Here is a 17948-nt window from a genome sequence, read left to right on the forward strand (position 1 = left end):
TTCGCCACTCCCGGTTCCCCTTCCCGGCTCCATTCCGGCCCCTTATCCCGGTTTTAATTCCGCGGTTTTATCCCGGTTTTTATCCCCAATTCCCGTTTTTTATCCCCATTTTTATTCCCCATTTTTCCTCTCACCCGGCGGCAGCAGCGGTTCCTCGTCCGCCATGTTGGGCGCTGGTCATGTGACAGCAAGCACGTGATTTTCCGCGGGTAATCCATATTTGGAGATGAGGAGGCGTAGCTTAAAGGGAGGTGAATCCATAATAGGAGATAAAGGGCGTGGCTTTGCCACGAGAGAATCCATATAAGGAATACTATGGGAGGGGTTTAATCTCTTGTAAATAATAAGTAGGCGCGGCTTTATGCCATATTAGGGGAAAGAGGCGTGGCTATAACCATATATGGTTTACCTCTCCTCTGAGGCGGTGCCGCCATTTTGTCCCGCCCCCTTTCCTCCCTCTCTCCCCTCAGGAGCCGCCGCCATTTTGCCCCCCCCATCCCCGTTCCATTCTCCCGTCATGGCGCTGGTCTCGGCCGATTCGCGCATCGCGGAGCTGCTGGGGGAGCTGCACCAGCTCATTAAACAGACGCAGGTACCGTAATTTCTTTTAGGATATCCAAGTTTTCCTTTAGGATTTTTCTTTCCTCCTCAGGATGCCCCGTTTTCCATCCCCGATCCCCGTTTGCTCCACTTTTCCCTGATTTCTCCTCACCGATCCCGTTATTTCCTTCCCCTTTCCCCTCACGGGTCCCAAAAATCATCCATTTCACACCAAAATCTCCTCTTTCCCCTCAAGGACCCCAAAAATCACCCATTTATTCCCAAATCACCTTTTTTCTCTCACGGAGATCCTGTTTTCCCCTCACAGATTTCCATTTTCTCCTCATAAATCCCCCGTTTCCCCTCAAAGTCTCCAGTTTCCCTTCACAAACTTCACGAAATCACCCATTTTTAGCCCTAAAGCTTGTTCATTTTACCCAAAAGTCGAGCATATCCTGTCCTAAAATCCCTTATTTCATCATAAAACTGCCCATTCCTATTGCAAAACGCCCCATTTTATCCCAAATTCACAAAATTTACTCTAAAATCGACCGATTTTACCCTAAAATTGCCATTTACTTACCCCCAAATCACCTGCTTCTACCCCAAATCCCTCTTAATTTGCTCAAATTCACTTTTTCTCCTCCAATCCCACATTTTCCTCTATTTTTCCCCTCAAAATTTCTCTTTATCAAGTCCAAACCCAAAAGTTCCTCATTTCTCCTCAATAATCTCCATTTATTAACTCAAACCCCCCAAATCCCTCATTTTTCCCTCAAAATTTCCAATTTACTAATTCCTACCCCTCAAAAATCCTCATTTTCCTTCATAAATCTCTATTTATTAACTCCATCCCCCAAATATCCCAATTTTTCCCTCATAAATCCCCCTTTATTAACCCCAACCCCTCAAATCCTTCATTTTTTCTCAAAATTTCCAATTTATTAATTCCTACCCCTCAAAAATCCTCATTTTCCTTCATAAATCTCTATTTATTAACTCCAACCCCCAAATATCCCAATTTTTCCCTCATAAATCCCCCTTTATTAACCCCAACCCCTCAAATCCTTCATTTTTTCTCAAAATTTCCAATTTATTAATTCCTACCCCTCAAAAATCCTCATTTTCCTTCATAAATCTCTATTTATTAACTCCAACCCCCAAATATCCCAATTTTTCCCTCATAAATCCCCCTTTATTAACCCCAACCCCTCAAATCCTTCATTTTTTTCCTCAAAATTTCCAATTTACTAATTCCTACCCCTCAAAAATCTTCATTTTCCTTCATAAATCTCTATTTATTAACTCCAACCCCCAAATATCCAAATTTTTCCCTCATAAATCCCCCTTTATTAACTCCAACCCCCCAAATCCCTCATTTTCCCCTCAAAACCTCCTATTTATTAATTCCTACCCTTCAAAATTTCTCATTTTTCCTTCATAAATCTCTATTTATTAACTCCAACCCCCAAAATCCCAATTTTTCCCTCATAAATCCCCCTTTATTAACCCAAAACTCCTTTTTTCCCTTCCTTTTTTCCACATTCCCTCCTTTTTCCAATACTTTTTTCCTCATTTTCCCCCCTCTTTTTTCCTAATTTTCCCCTCTTTTTTCCTAATTTTCCCCTCTTTTTTCCCAAATTTCCCCATTTTTTCCCCGTTTCCTCCCTTTATTCCCAATTTCCCCAATTTTTTTCCAACTCTCCCCCTCAGGAGGAACGCTCCCGCAGCGAGCACAACCTGGTGAACATCCAGAAGACGCACGAGCGGATGCAGACGGAGAACAAAAGTAAAAAAATTCTGGTATTTACAGGGAATTTTGGGGGGATTTTGGGGGTTTTTGGGACATTTTGACCCCCAAAATCCCCTTCAGTTTCCCCCTATTACCGCACCAAGCTCCGAGGGCTCTACACCACAGCCAAGGCCGACGCCGAGGCCGAGTGCAAGTGAGTCCAGAATTCCCATTTTTAAAACCAAAAACCCTCAAATTCCTCAAATTTCAACTTTATTCCTTCAAATTCCCACTTTTCCCTCTCAGATTTCAAATTTCAACTCTCATATTTCTGCTGTTTCCTTATTAAGTTCCACCTTTTTCTCTCATATTTCTGCTTTTTCCCCTCAGATTCCCGCTTTATCCCTTCAAATTCCCAATTTTCCCTCAGATTTCTTCTTTTTAGCTCCAGATTCCCACTTTTCCCCCTCAGATTCCCACTTTTTTTTCCCCTCAGATTCCCACTTTTCCCCCTCAGATTTCTGCTTTCCCCTTCAAATTTCTACTTTTTTCCCTCCTATTTTTTCCACCTCCAATTTTTTCTTTTTCTCTCAAATTCCCACTTTATCCCTTCAAATTCCCACTTTTCCCCCCTTAGATTTCCCCTTTTCCACCTCAAATTCCCAGTCTTTTCCCTCAGATTTCTGCTTTATTTTTCCAGAGTCCCCCTTTTTTTTTTTTCTGTCAGATTTCCCATTTTTTCTACCTCAGATTTCCATTTACCCTTAAAATTCCTGATTTATCTCTCCAGATTTCCACTTTTTGGCCTCATATATTTCTTCTCCTTTCAATTTCTGCTTTTTGTCTCAAATTCCCACTTTATCCCTTCAAATTCCCACTTTTTCCCTCCAGCTTCCCACTTTTCCCCCTCACATTTCTGCTTTCCCTTTCAAATTTCTACTTTTTTCCCTCCTATTTTTTTTCCACCTCCAATTTTTTCTTTTTCTCTCAAATTCCCACTTTATCCCTTCCCACTTTTCCCCTCCAGATCTTCTCTATTTCCCCTCAGATTCCTGCTGTTTCCCTGCAAATTTTCCCTTTTCCCCTCAGTTTCCCTCACAATTCCCTCCTAATTTTCCGCCCACCCTGCTCTCCTTTTCCCCCCAAAAACCCCCTTTTCCCCCCCAAAATCCCCCCCTTTTCCCTTCCCCACCCCTTCCCACCTTCCAAACTTCACTTTTCCCCCCAATTTTTACCTTTTCCCCCTCTTTTTTCCTCTCCCTCAGCGTCCTCCGGAGAGCTCTGGATAAAATCGCCGAGATCAAATCCCTGCTTGAGGAGCGCCGCATCGGTACGGCCGCTAGGGGGCGCTGCCGCGCAGCTCCCCTCACGGCCGGGAAAAAGGCGGGAAAAGGCTCAAACCCCTTCAAACCCCTTCAAACCGTTCAAAATTCCACCCAAATCCCACAAACTTTGATGGGATTTGGGTCTTTTTAATGTTTTATTTCTAGCGGCAAAAATCGCCGGGATTTACAGCGAGGCAGAGCCGCCGAGGAAGACGATGAGGAGAGGGGTGCTGATGACGCTGCTGCAGCAGTCGGCGATGACGCTGCCGCTGTGGATCGGGAAGCCCGGGGAAAAGTGAGGAAAAATGGGGGGAAAAAAAGGGGAATTTTTGGGAATAATGAGGGTTTGGGAGGGTAAAGAGGGATTTGGGAGAAAAACGGGGATTTTGTGGGGAAAAACGGGGAATTTGAAGGGAAAAAGGGGGGGCTTTAGGGTGCCGGTGATGGGGCTGCTGTGGATTGGGACATGTGGGGAAAAGTGAGAAAAATGGGGAAAAAATGGAGTTTTGGGGGATAATGAATATTTTGGGAGGGTAAGGAGGGATTTGGGGGGAAAAAGGGGGAATTTGTGGGGAAAAATGGAGATTTGGGGGGAATAAAAGGGGGTTTGAGGGTGCTGAGGATGGTGGTGGTGTGGATTGGGAAATGTGGGGAAAAGTGAGGAAAAATGGGGAAAAATTGGGAATTCTTGGGGATAATGAATGTTTTGGGAGGATAAAGAGGGATTTGGGGGGAAAAAGGGGGGATTTGTGGGGAAAAATGGAGATTTGGGGGGAATAAAAGGGGGTTTGAGGGTGCTGAGGATGCTGAGGATGGTGGTGCTATGGAATTGGACATGTGGGGAAAAGTGAGGAAAAATGGGAAAAATGGGAATTTTGGGGAATAATGAGGTATTTGGGAAGCTAAAGAGGGATTTGGCGGGAAAAAGGGGGAATTTAAGGGAATTTTGGGGGAATTTGTTGGAATTTTTGGAGGAAATTTGGGAAAATACAGGGAGTTTTTGGGAATTTTTATGGGGAATTTGAGGGAGTTGGGGGGAATTTTGGTGGGAATTTTGGGGAATTTTTATGTTGAATTTGAGGGAATCTTGGGGGAATTTTTGGAAACATTTGAGGAAATTTTGTGGAATTTGTATCTGGAATTTGAGAGATTTTTTGGGGGAATTTTGGAGGGAACTTCAGGAAATTTTGTGCAATTTTTATGGGGAAAAAGGGGGAATTTAAGGGAATTTTGGGGGAATTTGTTGGAATTTTTGGAGGAAACTTGGGAAAATACAGGGAGTTTTTGGGAATTTTTATGGGGGATTTGGGGGACTTTTTATGGGGAATTTGAGGGAATTTTGGGGGAATTTTTGGAAACATTTGAGGAAATTTTGTGGAATTTGTATCTGGAATTTGAGAGATTTTTTGGGGGAATTTTGGAGGGAACTTCAGGAAATTTTGTGCAATTTTTATGGGGAATTTGAGAGATTTTTGGGGGGAATTTTAGAGGGAACTTGAGGAAATTTTGTGCAATTTTTATGGGGAATTTGAAGGAATTTTGGGGTAATTGTGGGGATTTTTGGGGGGGAACTTTGGGAATTTTGGAGGCTTTTTATGGGGAGTTTGAGGGAATATTTATGGGGAATTTTGGAGGGAATTTGAGGGCATTTTGGGAAGTTTTTAATGGGGAATTCGGGGGAATTTTTTGGGAAATTTTGAGAATCCTTGAGGGGAAAATTTGGGAATTTCCGGAGGGAATTTTGGAGAATTTGAGGAATGTTTTTGGGGAATTTCTGGAGGGAATTTTGGAGAATTTGGGGAATTTCAGGCTCAGGAATTTCGGGGTGCCCCCCCAGACCCCCTCCCCTGTGCGGGGCCGTGCCGGCCGCTGGTGACTACGTGGCCAAGCCTGGGGACAAAGTGGCCGCCAGGGTCAAGGCCCTGGAGGGGGACGAGCAGTGGATCCTGGCCGAGGTGGTCAGCTACAGCCACGCCGCCAACAAGTGAGTCACCCCCAAAATCCCCCTTTTTCAGCCCAAAATCCCCCTTTTTCAGCACAAAACCCTCTTTTTTCCACTCAAAAATCAAACTTTTTGGGTCAAAAATCAAATTTTTTGGGTCAAAAAATCACATTTTTTGCATCAAAAATCAAATTTTTTGGGTCAAAATTCAAATTTTTTGCATCAAAAATCAAATTTTTTGAGTCAAAAGTCAAATTTTTTGGCATCAAAAATGAAATTTTTTGGGTCCAAAATCAAATTTTTTGGGTCAAAAATCAAATTTTTGCATCAAAAATCAATTTTTTTTGCATCACAAATCAAATTTTTTGGGTCAAGAATCAAATGTTTTTGCATCAAAAGTCAAATTTTTTGCTTCAAAAAAATAAATTTTTTCCTTCCAAATTGGTTTTTCTTTGCATCAAAATCTGCTTTTTTTGGCTTCAAAATGAGCTTGTTCTGGGTAAAATTGGCATTTTTGGGCACAAAATTCACAGTCTTTGTTCAAAATTTGCTTTATTTGATAAAAATTCACAGTGGCGGGTTCAAAATCAGCTGGTTTTGGCCTCAAAATTCACATTTTTGGGTCAAAATTCGAATTTCTGTGTTCAAAATTGGGTTTGATTGGCTCAAAAGTCCTTTTTTGGCCTCAAAATTTGCTTTTTAGGGTCAAAATTTCCTTTTTCAGGCCAAAATCTGCTTTATTTGGCTTAAAATTCACATTTTGGGCTTAAAATTCAATATTTTGGAAGAAAAGTCACATTTTCAAGGAAAAATTCTCCTTTTTTGGCCTCATAATTCACATTTTCTGGAGAAAATTTGCTTTATTTGCCCCAAAATTCACAGTTTTGGGCTCAAAATTCACTTTTTCTGGCCGAAGTCCAATTTTTTAGGCTTAAAATTCACAATTTTGGGCTGAAAATTTCACTTTACTGGTCTCAAAATTTGTAATTTTGCCTCAAAAATGACATTTTTGGGCTAAAAATTCCATTTTTTTCCAGGATTTGGGTTTTGAGTTGTGTTTTTTTCCCCAGGTACGAAGTTGACGACATCGACGAGGAAGGGAAGGAGTGAGTGACAACAAAAACTTCTCAAATTTCCTTTAAAATGCCCCAAAATCCCTGATCTTCCTGTCAAAATCTCAGAATTTCCCACAAAATCCCAATTTTTCCACCAATCCTCCAATTTTTCCTGCCAAAAATCCCAATTTTCCCCCATAAACCCAAAAATTTTTGCAATTTTTCCCCAAAAATTCCAATTTTTCCTGCCAAAAATCCAAATTTTTCACCAATTTTCCCCCATAAAAATCCCATTTTTTCCCCATTTTCTCCCCAAATTTTTCCCCATAAAAATTCCAATTTTCTCCCGTAAAACCCCCATATTTTTCCCAAAAAAAATCCCTTTTTTCCTCCCAAAAAATCCAAATTTTCCCCAATAAAAGTCCCAAATTTTCCCCTATAAAATTCCTATTTTCTCCCCAATTTTTTTCCCATAAAAATTCCAATTTTCCCCCATAAAACCCCCAAATTTTTACCATGTTTCGTTAAAAAAGTCCCAATTTTTAACCATAAAAATCTAAAATTTTTTTCACGAATTTTCCCGTGTAAAAATTCCAAAATTTTCTCACAAAAAAAATCCCATTTCCCACCTTTTTTTCCCCAAAAATCTCATTTTTTCCCCATTTTCTCCACAAATTTTTCATCATAAAAATCTCAATTTTCCCCCATAAAAATCCCAATTTTTCTCCAATTTTCCCCCATAAAAGTTCCAATTTTTTCCCAAAAAAATGCGATTTTTTCCCAAAAAAATCCAAATTTTCCCCCATAAAAATCCCATTTTTCCCCCTCAAAAATCCCAATTTTTCCTCTATAAAAATCTAATTATTTCCCCATTTTCGTCTCAAACTTTTCCTCATAAAAACCCCAATTTTCCCCCAATAAACCCCCAAATTTTTGCCATTTTCCCCCAAAAATCCCAATTTTTCTCCATAAAAATCCCATTTTCTCCCCAAATTTTTCCCCTTAAAAATCCCAATTTCTCCTCATAAAAATCCCCATTTTCCCCCAACTTTCCCTCATAAAAATCCCAATTTTTCACCAATTTTTCCCCCATAAAAATCGCAATTTTTCCCCGTAAAAATCCCATTTCACCCCTGAAAAAAAATCTCATTTTCCCCACCTTTTGTCCACAAATTTTTCCCAATAAAAATCCCAATTTTTCACCAATTTTTCCCCAATAAAAATCCCAATTTTTCACCAATTTTTCCCCATAAAAACCCTGATTTGCCCCCAATTTTGTCCCATAAAAATCCCAATTTTCCCCCATAAAAATCTCATTTTTCCCTATTTTCTTCACAATTTTTTTCCCATAAAAATCCCAATTTTCCCCCATAAAACCCCCATATTTTTCCCAAAAAAATCCCATTTTTTCCCCCATAAAATCCCAAATTTTGCCCCAAAAATTCCCAAATTTTCCCCTATAAAAATCCCATTTTCTCCCCAAATTTTTCCCCTTAAAAATCCCAATTTTCCCTCATAAAAATCCCCATTTCCCCCCAACTTTCCCTCATAAAAATCCCAATTTTTCACCAATTTTTCCACATAAAAATCCCAATTTTTCCCCATAAAAATCCCATTTCCCCCCAACTTTTCCCCATAAAAAACCCAAATTTTCCACTATAAAAATCTAATTTTTTCCCCATTTTCATCTCAAACTTTTCCTCATAAAAGCGCCAATTTTCCCCCAATAAACCCCCAAATTTTTGCCATTTTTCCCCCCAAAAATCCCAATTTTTCCCCTATTAAAATCCCATTTTCTCCCCAAATTTTTCCCCTTAAAAATCCCAATTTTCCCTGATAAAAACCCCAATTTTCCCCCACAAAATCCCCAAATTTTTGCCATTTTCCCCAAAAATTCCCAATTTTACCCCTATAAAAATCCCATTTTCTCCCCAAATTTTTCCCCTTAAAAATCCCAATTTTCCCTGATAAAAATCCCAACTTTCCCCCACAAAAAACCCAAATTTCCCCATTAAAATCCAAATTTTTCCCCATAAAAAATCCCATTTTCGCCCTCAAAAATCCCAATTTCTCCCCAAAAAATCCTACTTTTTCCCGCCAAAACCCCCGATTTTCCCGCCAAAACCCCAATTCCTCCCCGCAAACCCCCCCAAACTGTCCCGTTTTTCCCAAAATCCCCTTTTTTCCCCCCAAAAATCGAGGCGCCACACCCTGAGCCGCCGCCGCATCATCCCCCTGCCCCAGTGGAAAACCAACCCCGAGACGGACCCCGAGGCCCTGTTCCACAAGGATCAGCTGGTGCTGGCCCTGTACCCGCAGACCACCTGCTTCTACCGCGCCCTCATCCACGCCCCGCCCCAGCGCGTGAGTGCCCGACCCAAAAACGGCCGAAATCGCCCCGAAAATCCGCTCGAAAATGAGGGGTTTTGGGAAAAAACCCACGCGGCCGCTAGGGGGCGCTGTGGGGAAAGGGAGGGGGTTGCTAAGGGGCGGGGCTTGTTGCTAGGGTGGTATTACCATATAAGGGAAAAGTAATGCAGCCACTAAGGGGCGCTGTGGGAGCTTGGAGGGGTTGCTAAGGGGCGGGGCTTGTTGCTAGGGGAGCTAATACCTTATAAGGTGGTTACTAAGGGGCGTGGCTTGTTGCTAAGGAGAGGCATTGCCATATAAGGGGGGTTGGTAAGTGTCCTATTACCTTATAAGGGGGTTGCTAAGGGGCGTGGCTTGTTGCTATGCACCTATTACCATATAAGGAAGCAAATTAGGTGCATGGCTTCTTTCTAATTCTTATTTTTTCTCAAAAATCCCAAATTTTTCCCCAAATTTCCCAGCCCCAGGACGATTATTCGGTGCTTTTCGAGGACACCTCCTACGCCGACGGTTACTCCCCACCCCTGAACGTGGCCCAGCGCTACGTGGTGGCCTGCAAAGAGACCAAAAAAAAGTGAGAATTGGGGAAAAACGACCCAAAATTCGGGGAAAACGACCAAAAATTTGGGGAAAACGACCCAAAATTCAGGAAGAGCGGCCTGGAATTAAGGGGGGAGGGGAGAATTGGGAAAAAAATGAGATTTTTGGGGGGAAAAATGGAAAAAAATGTGATTTTTTTAAGGGGAAAAATGAAGGGGTTTTGAGGGGAAAATGTAATAAAAATTGGCATTTTTATGGAAAATTTTTGGAGTTTTTTATCAAGAAAAAATGGGGTTTATGTGGGGGGGAAATGGGATTTAAAAGGGGAAAAAAGGAAAAAAAATGAGATTTTTTAACGGGGAAAAATTGGGATTTTTGTGGCAGGAAATTGGGATTTTGTGGGGGAATAAATGGGATTTTTTTGTGGGGAAAATTGGGATTTTTAGGGGTAAAAAATGGGAATTTTGGGGGAAATTTTGGGATTGTTTTTGGGGAAAATTAAGGATTTTTATGGGGAAGAATGGGGTTTTCATGAGGAATAAATTTGTATTTTTTGGGTGGAAAAAATGGGATTTTTATTGGGAAAAATTAATATTTTTTGGGGGGGAAATTCGTTATTAGGGGGGAAAATGGAGTTTTGGAAGGAAACTGAAAATTTTTTGGAGAAAAAATTGAAATTTTTAGGAGGAAAGTTAGGAATTTAAAATATTTTTGGGAGAAATTTGGGTTTTTTAAGGGCAATAATTGGGATTTTTTTTGCAGGTAAAATGTGGGATTTTGGGGGGTAAAATGTCTCAAAATTTAGGAAAAAGTGGTGAAAAATGCCTTAAAATTTGGGGAAAAGAGCAAAAATATTTTGGGAGGTTTTGCAGAATTCAAAAAAATTACTTTGAGGGAAAAAATTGGGGAAAAATTGGGAAAAAAAATGGTCAAAAACTGGTCAAAAATGGGGAATTTGAGCTCTCAAAATGGCGGCCAAAAGGGGGCGGGGCAATAGGAAATGATGTCATGGGGTGTGGCTCAACAAAGCCACGCTCTTTTAAGTAATAATTAGCATATTAATTTTGTTTAAAAAACGATTTAATTACAAATAAATAAACTTTAAATATTAAAAAGTAATAGTGGGCGTGGCTTCATGTAGGGGCGGAGCTTGTGATGATGTCATCAGGCTCCACCCATTCCTCTTCAGGCTCCGCCTCTCCCAGGCAGCGACGAATCAGATCTCCCCACAGGAGGTGGGTGTGGCACCTGGGGGTGGGGTCAGAGTGAGGACACGCCCCCTTAGGCAAAGCCCCGCCCCTTAGCAACAACTTAAACCCTTTCCTTATAAGGAAATGCTCCCCTAGCAACAAGCCCCGCCCCTTAGCAACCACTTAAGCCCTTATAAGGAATACGCCCCCTTAGCAACAAGCCACGCCCCTTAGCAACCATTTAAAACCTTTCCTTATGAGATAAATGCTCCCCTAGCAACAAGCCCCGCCCCTTAGCAACCATTTAAAGACTTTCCTTATAAGGAAATGCTCCCCTAGCAACAAGCCCCGCCCCTTAGCTCTCCCTAGCAACAAGCTCCACCCCCTAGATGCCATTTTAGAGTTTTTCCTCATAAGGAAAAGGAGCCTTAGTAACAAGTCCCGCCCCCTAGCAACTGGCTCCACCCCCTGGCAGCCATCTTTGTGCCTTACCTTATAAGGAAAATGAGCCCTAGCAACAAGCCCCGCCCCCTAGCAACCATTTAAATCAATTTCTTATACGGAAAACGGCCTCAGAAACAAGCTCCGCCCCCTGGCAGCCATCTTGAAATCTTTCTTATAAGATAAACCACATTTTATAACAAGCTCCACCCCCTGGCAGCCATTTTGCTAAGTTTCCTTATAAGGAAAAAGGCCTTATAAACAATCTCCACCCCCTAACAGCCATCTTGAAACATTTCCATATAAGGTAATGGATGCTGAACAAGCCCCGCCCTCAAGCACAAGCCCCGCCCCTTTCTCACCTGGGACAGGCGCCCCCTACTGGCAGCAGCTGCCGCGGCTCCGGGGCCAGGAAGAGCCGGGCCAGGCAGGGGGGATGGGCAGCCATCTTGCACTGGGGGCGGGGACAGCGCAAAAGGGGCGTGGCCTGTGCCTAAAAAAGGCGTGGAAACGTCAAAACCCAAAAATTCCTGCTCAAAAGGCATTAATTTGCATAAAATTTAAATTTAAGAAAGTTTTATTGATTTAAAAGCACAGTACTTTATTAAGAAATGATTAGGCCACGCCCAAATTCTAAAATTTGCATAATTCCATATTTTTAAGCAGAAAAACTCACCAATTTTTCATTTTTACACCTGCAAAGTTCACTCCCCTTTTAGGCCACACCCACTTTCCAGACCATTAGCTGTACCCATTTTAGCCACACCCCTTTTAAGCCCCACCCCTTCACATCATAAAAAGCTCCACCCACTTTAGGCCCCTCCCACTTTGCCCCATACCCAGTTAAGCCCCACCCATTCAAGCCCCTCCCACTTTAAGCCCCTCCCCTTTCAAGAATTTGTATAAGCCCCACCCCTTTAAGCCACACCCACCTCATTAAACTGCTAAACTCCTCCCCTTTTAAGCCCCGCCCACACCATCAAAACATTCTAAGCCACTCCCCCTTTAGCCCAACCACCTCAAACCCCTCCCCCTTTAGGCCCCACCCCCTTTAAGCCCCGCCCCTTACCTCCCCACACAGGCCACACCCACAGTCATCCACCTCCACCTCTTGACTCCGCCCCTTTTTCCTTTTAAGGCGTGGCAGCCCCGCCCCCTCCTCCTCCACCACGTGAGGGGGCGGGGCCAACTCCAGGGCGGGGCGAGGTGGGCGGAGCCAGCGGATTTTTAATGGGAGGCGGGACCAGGGCGGGGCCCGGAGGAGGTGGGGCAAGAGGCGGAGGGCGAAGCTGATTGGCTGCTCCCTGGGGCGGCGAGGGGGCGGGGCCAAGAGGCAGCGGGAGGAGTTTGGGTGTTGCCACGCCCACTCGAACTGAAAGGAAGGGGCGGGGCTTAAGTTTTAAGAAAAGGGGGAGGGGTTTTGTTGGCGTTAATGAGGTGGGCGGGGCTTGAATGGGGTGAGGATTAAGTGGGTGGAGTTTAAAGGAATAATTAAAAACTGGGAGGAGCTTGAAAGGGGACAGTTTTAATGAGGTGGGCGGGGCTTAATTGGGTGGGGATTAAAAGTGGGAGGGGCTTAAGTTAAACAAGGAGGAGTTTAAGATGAATTAATGAAGTGGGCGGGACTCGTGTGGGTTGGGTTTAAAAGTGGAAGGGGCTTAAAGGAGGAGGGCTTTTACACATATTAATGAAGTGGGCGGGGCTTACATGGGTGGGGTCTTAAAGTGGGATGAGCTCATCTTAAAGGAGGAGGGGTTTAATATGGATTAATGTGGGCGGGGCTTAAGTGAATGGGGTTGAAAAGTGGGAGGGGCTTAAAGTATAGAGGGGTTTAAGATGGATTAATGAGGTGGGTGGGGCTTAAATGGAAATGGCTTCGATAAAAGGAGGCGGGGTTTAAGATGGATTAATGAGGTGGGTGGGGTTTCAGTGGGAGGGGCTTAAAGGAGGAGGGGTTCAAGTTAGAATAATGAAGTGGGTGGGGCTTACATGGGCAGGGTCTTAAAGTGGGAGGAGCTTGTCTTAAAGGAGTTGTTTTAGATGGATTAATGAGGTGGGCGGGGCTTAAATGAATGGGGTGAAAAGTGGGAGGGGCTTAAACTATAGAGGGGTTTAAGATGGATTAATGAGGTGGGTGGGGCTTAAGTGGGAGTGGCTTAAAGGAGGAGGGGTTTAAGATGGATTAATGAGGTGGGTGGGGCTTAAGTGGGAGTGGCTTAAAGGAAGATGAGTTTAAGATGGATTAATGATGTGGGCGGGGCTTATGTTAGTGTTTGTTTCAAAGTAGGAGGGGCTTAAATTAAAGGAGGAGGGATTTAAGACAGAATAATGAAGTGGGCGGGGCTTGAATGGGTGGGGTCTTGAAGTGGGAGGGGCTCATCTTAAAGGAGGAGTTGTTTAAGATGGATTAATGAGGTGGGAGGGGCTTAAATGAATGGGGGTAAAAAGTGGGAGGGGCTTAAACTACAGAGGGGTTTAACATGGATTAATGAAGTGGGTGGGGCTTAAGTGGGAGTGGCTTAAAGGAGGAGGGGTTTAAGATGATTAATGATGTGGGCGGGGCTTATGTAGTGTTTGTTTCAAAGTAGGAGGGGCTTAAATTAAAGGAGGAGGGATTTAAGACAGAATAATGAAGTGGGCGGGGCTTGAATGGGTGGGGTCTTGAAGTGGGAGGGGCTCATCTTAAAGAAGAAGTTGTTTAAGATGGCTTAATGAGGTGGGCGGGGCTTAATTGAATGAGGGTAAAAAGTGGGAGGGGCTTAAACTACAGAGGGGTTTAACATGGATTAATGAGGTGGGCGGGGCTTAAATGAATGGGGGTGAAAAGTGGGAGGGGCTTAAACTAAAGGAGATGTTTAAACTGGATTAATTAGGTGGGCGGAGCTTAGGTGGGAGTGGCTTAGACTGAAACAGGAGGGGTTTAAGATGGTTTAATGAGGTGGGCGGGGCTTAAAAGGGGGCGTGGCTCACCCTGAGGGCGGCGACGTCGGAGGGGAAGCCGTGGACGAAAAGTTCCATTTCCCTTTTTTTGGGGAAAAACGTTGAAAATTGCCTCAAAATTCGTTTGAAATCAGAAAGAACTACTTGAGATAATTAATTTTAAAAATGATTAGCATATTCTTAATTAAATATTTTTGGAAATCTCCCTTTAAACCCCCCAAAATCTCTCTGAAATTCCCCAAAATCCAGCTTTAAATCCATTTGAACCCCCAAAATCCCCCCAAAAGCCTTCAGACTCCCCAAAATTCCCCATTTAATCCCCTTAAACTCCTTCAACTCCCCCCAAATTCTTCTTGAACGTCCCCAAACCCCATTAAACGCCCTAAAATCCCCTTTAAATTCCTCAAAGCCCCCCAAATTCCTTTAAACCCCTCAAAAATCCTCTCAAGTCCCCTTTAACCTCCCCAAATCCCCCTTTAATCCCTTTAAACCCCCCAAAATGCCCCCAAATCCCCCTCAAAGCCCCCTTAAGTCCCAAAAATCCCCCCCAAATCCCCCCTGAACCCCCAAATCCCTGTGGCAGGGACGGGATCGCGGGCTGCATCGAGGCCGCCTACGAGCGGATCCTGTTCCCCGAGGCCGCGCGGATCCTGTTCTTCAGCTCGCCCCGCAAGATGACCGACTACGCCAAGAAGGTACCCCGAACACAAAAAACACCCAAACCTTTAATTCCATTAAACCCCCAAAATCCCCCTCAATGCTCCCTTAAATCCCTTTAAACTCCCTCAACTTTCCCCAAATCCTCCCTGGAACCCCCAAATCCTCCTTTAACCCTTTTAAACCCCCCCAAATTGCCCTTTAATTCCATTAAACCCCAAAATCTCCCTCAAACTCCCCCCAATCCCCCCCCCACCCCCCCCCCACTCCCCTAAATCCCTTTAAACCCCCCAATATCCCCCCCGAACCCCCCCCAAATCCCAATTTAATTTTATTAAATCCAAGAAATCCTCCTCAAACCTCCCTTAAATCCCTTTAAACTCCTTCAAATCATCCCCAAATCCCCCCTGGACCCCCCAAATCCCCCTTTAATTCCATTAAACCCCAAAATCCCCTTTAACCTCCCCCGAATCCCCCCTGAGCCCTCCCAAATCCCCTTGAAACCCCCCCAAATCCCCCTTTAATTGCATTAAACCCCAAAAATCCCCCTCAAACCCCCCTTAAGTCCTTGTAAACCCCCCCAAAATCCACCCCAAAAACCAGTGAAAACCCCCCAAAACCCAACCCCCCACCCCCGAACCCCCCCCGAGCCCCCCCAAATCCCCTTGAAACCCCTGCGATCCCCCCCGGCCCCCGCACCAGGGCCCCCTCCCGCTGGTCCTGCGGGCTCCCCCCCTCCTCCTGCCGCCGTTGTGCTGCCGCAGCCGCCGCCGCGGATCCACCGTGAAGCCCACGTAGGTTCGGCCCCGGCAGCGGCCCCGAGGGGCGGCGGAGCGCAGCAAATACACCGCCCTCATCGCCGCCATCGCCGCCCCACAATGCCCCGCGGCGGCTTCCGGTCCAACGCTGCCACTTCCGCCTCGGTATACTTTGTGCCTCGGTACCCACAATGCCTTGCGAAGGGAGGCATTCCCGATGTGTTTTGCCTCGGTAAAGATGGCGGCGGGTTTGCCTCGGTACCCACAATGCATTGCGGAATGGTAACCTGCTTTTGCCTCGGTAAAAATGGCGGCAGGTTTGCCTCGTTACCCACAAAGCATTGCGGTTTGTTATGCAGGAGCTCCCTATTTCTCCAATTCGGTAAAAATGGCGGCGGTTTTCCCTCTGCATCCACAATGCACTAAAGAGGGGGAGGAGGAGGAGGAGGAAGAAGAGAAGAAATTTCTTTTATTTTAAAATTTCATTAATTTGTGGAGGATTTGACTCGTTACCCACACTGCATTGCGGTCCGTGAGGGGAACTTCCGGTTTTTCCGCCTCGGTAAAAATGGCGGCGGTTTTGAGTCGGTGTCCAGAACTCATAAAAGAGAATAAGGAGGAGGAGGAGGAGGAGGAAAAAAAGGAAAAATTTTCTCATTTAATGCTCGGATTTCCGCCTCGGTAAAGTTATTGAGATTTTGCCTCGCTACCCACAGTGCCTTGCGACCCCTGAGGGAAACTTCCGGTTGTTCCGCCTCGGCAAAATGGCGGCCGTTTTCCCACGATACCCATAATGCATTGCGAAAAAAAAAATCGCTTGACTTCCGCCTCGGTAAATTGGCGGGGTTTATGCCTCGGTACCCACAATGCACCGCGAGCCCTGCCATTGTGAGGGATTGCTGCCCCCTCCGGTCCTTACTGGTGTCACTGGTGCCCTCACTGCGGTCATTTCTCCCTTACCGGCCCCGTACTGGTCGGTTCTGGTCCCGTACTGGTCCTTACTGGTGGCACTGGTGCCTTTAGTGCGGTCACTTCTCTCTTACTGGTCCAAACTGGTTCGTACTGGGCCCCTCACTGTGCCCACAAAGAATGGGAGAGCTGCACTTCCGCCTCGTTACCCATAAACCCTTGCGAAACACCTGCTTTTGCCTCGTTACCCACAACCCTCTGCAAAGCCTTCCCGTTTGCCTCGCTACCCACAATGCTTTGCTTCGTTTCCGTCTCGGTGCCCACAACACCCCGCGCGGAGCGGAAGTGACGCAAGCGGAGGCGGAAATGGAGCCTCCCACAGCGGAGGAGTTGCGGCTGCGGCTCCAGGAGCGGCTCCAGGCCGAGCACGTGGTAATTAATTCCCTAATTAATTAATTAGCCGCTGATTATCGGCGGCCGCGGGTTCGTTAGGATGGGGAGGGCGTTAATTAGCCGGCATGGCGGTTAATGAGCGGTTGGGGGGCGTTAATTAGGAGGGGGAGGGGTTAATTAGGGTTAATTAGGGTATTAATGACGGTTGGGAGGGTTTAATTAGTGCTTGGAGGGGTCCATGAGTCGGTGTCAATTAAGCCTTTATTAACCTGGAAAGTAATTAATTAGTTTTTAATGGTGAATAATTAGCGCCTATCTGGTGTCAATTAGTGGCTAATGGCGGCTAATTAGTAATTTTCTCCTGCTAATTAACAGGTCAAGAGTGTTAATGAGTGTCTAACGGGTGTTAATTAGCAATTAAGGTGTGTTAATTAGAGCCTAAGAGCTGGTAATTAGCGGCTAATTGGTTCCAATTACTGATAATTGGCTTTTAATTAGTGTTTGACAGCTTTCAATTAGTTTTTAATTGGTGTTAATTAACGGTTGGGGTGGTAATTATAGATATTAATTAAAGTGCAGTAATAGTAAGAGCCCAATGGGTGTTAATTAGTGAAGAATTGGTGTTAATTAAGTGCTGAAAACCACAAATTGGCATTTAGTGGATGCCAATTAGCAATTAATAGATGCTAATTAGCGGTTGGATTGTTAATTGTGCCTCTAATTGTTGCCTTTATACGTTATTAATTAGGTTGTAGTTATAATAGGTGTTCAATAGGCATTAATTAGTGTTAATTAGTGCCAAAATTTGGCTAATTAGGGGTTAATAACTGCTAATTAACAGTTAATAAGGCTCAATTAATATTTAATTTGCGTAATTAGTGGTTGAGTGCGCCAATTCTATTAATCAATTAAACCTTTAATTACAACAAGCGGCTGATGGGCATTAATTAACCCTAATTACTCCTAATTATTACTCGTGGCTAAGGGTGGGGTGGACGAAGGGTTGATTGGCGCTAATTAGCGTTAATTAGCGCTAATTGCAGGAGGTGCAGGACTCCCCCCAGCTGTGCCAGGGCAGCTTCCGCGTCTTCGTCGTTTCCGGAATTTTCCGCGGCCTCAGAACGCTGCAGCGGCACCGGTGGGGGCGGGGCCTAAG

At 44.5% G+C, this 17948-nt stretch overlaps 3 protein-coding genes across 6 annotated transcripts in view; 2 read left to right on the forward strand and 1 right to left on the reverse strand.

Annotated features, from left to right (window-relative positions):
- The first annotated feature begins 435 nt into the window (after window positions 1–435).
- On the forward strand, window positions 436–9746 carry SGF29 (SAGA complex associated factor 29). Of its 3 annotated transcripts, none has more exons than XM_041413332.1 (9): window positions 436–592; window positions 2254–2329; window positions 2414–2486; window positions 3538–3602; window positions 3763–3892; window positions 5435–5581; window positions 6610–6645; window positions 8796–8958; window positions 9426–9746. In XM_041413332.1, the coding sequence occupies exons 1-9, from the start codon at window positions 518–520 to the stop codon at window positions 9540–9542; spliced, it is 882 nt and encodes a 293-aa protein (XP_041269266.1). In that variant the 5' UTR covers window positions 436–517; the 3' UTR covers window positions 9543–9746. The 3 variants fall into 3 exon arrangements, with proteins under 3 accessions (XP_041269266.1, XP_041269264.1, XP_041269265.1); XM_041413330.1 differs by having other exon boundaries at window positions 438–592; window positions 2254–2343; window positions 2437–2486; XM_041413331.1 differs by having other exon boundaries at window positions 438–592; window positions 8839–8958.
- Window positions 9747–10568: 822 nt separating this feature from the next.
- LOC121340525 (structure-specific endonuclease subunit SLX1-like) lies at window positions 10569–15778 on the reverse strand. The gene is made up of 5 exons (XM_041413335.1): window positions 15432–15778; window positions 14106–14157; window positions 12205–12507; window positions 11498–11628; window positions 10569–10752 (listed from the first exon to the last, which is right to left on the reverse strand). Exons 1-5 carry the CDS (start codon window positions 15761–15763, stop codon window positions 10638–10640), a joined length of 933 nt encoding a protein of 310 aa, XP_041269269.1. The 5' UTR covers window positions 15764–15778; the 3' UTR covers window positions 10569–10637.
- Window positions 15779–16499: 721 nt separating this feature from the next.
- The window catches only part of BOLA2B (bolA family member 2B), a 2506-nt gene continuing 1057 nt past the window's right edge, over window positions 16500–17948 (forward strand). Inside the window, exons 1-2 of one of the 2 annotated variants that reach the window (XM_041413333.1) lie at window positions 16688–16831; window positions 17836–17930. In XM_041413333.1, the coding sequence (XP_041269267.1) occupies window positions 16766–16831; window positions 17836–17930 (161 nt within the window). In that variant the 5' untranslated portion in view covers window positions 16688–16765. Of the gene's footprint in view, window positions 16832–17835; window positions 17931–17948 lie in introns of both variants that reach the window. The other variant, XM_041413334.1, reaches the window with a different exon arrangement.

The sequence above is a fragment of the Onychostruthus taczanowskii genome, unplaced genomic scaffold (assembly GCF_017590055.1).
Source record: "Onychostruthus taczanowskii isolate IOZ18803 unplaced genomic scaffold, ASM1759005v1 scaffold405, whole genome shotgun sequence".
Taxonomy (NCBI): Eukaryota; Metazoa; Chordata; class Aves; order Passeriformes; family Passeridae; genus Onychostruthus; species Onychostruthus taczanowskii.

Coding starts and splice junctions, on each gene's coding strand:
- SGF29 (XM_041413332.1), top strand. CDS start 518: ATGGCGCTGGTCTCGGCCGATTCGCGCATCGCGGAGCTGCTGGGGGAG. Junction 593..2,253: donor AGCTCATTAAACAGACGCAG/GTACCGTAATTT, acceptor TCTCCCCCTCAG/GAGGAACGCTCCCGCAGCGA. Junction 2,487..3,537: donor GACGCCGAGGCCGAGTGCAA/GTGAGTCCAGAA, acceptor CCTCTCCCTCAG/CGTCCTCCGGAGAGCTCTGG.
- LOC121340525 (XM_041413335.1), bottom strand. CDS start 15,763: ATGCATTGTGGGTACCGAGGCAAACCCGCCGCCATCTTTACCGAGGCA. Junction 14,158..15,431: donor ACCAGCGGGAGGGGGCCCTG/GTGCGGGGGCCG, acceptor CCCCAAAAAAAG/GGAAATGGAACTTTTCGTCC. Junction 12,508..14,105: donor CCGACGTCGCCGCCCTCAGG/GTGAGCCACGCC, acceptor CCTTCCTTTCAG/TTCGAGTGGGCGTGGCAACA.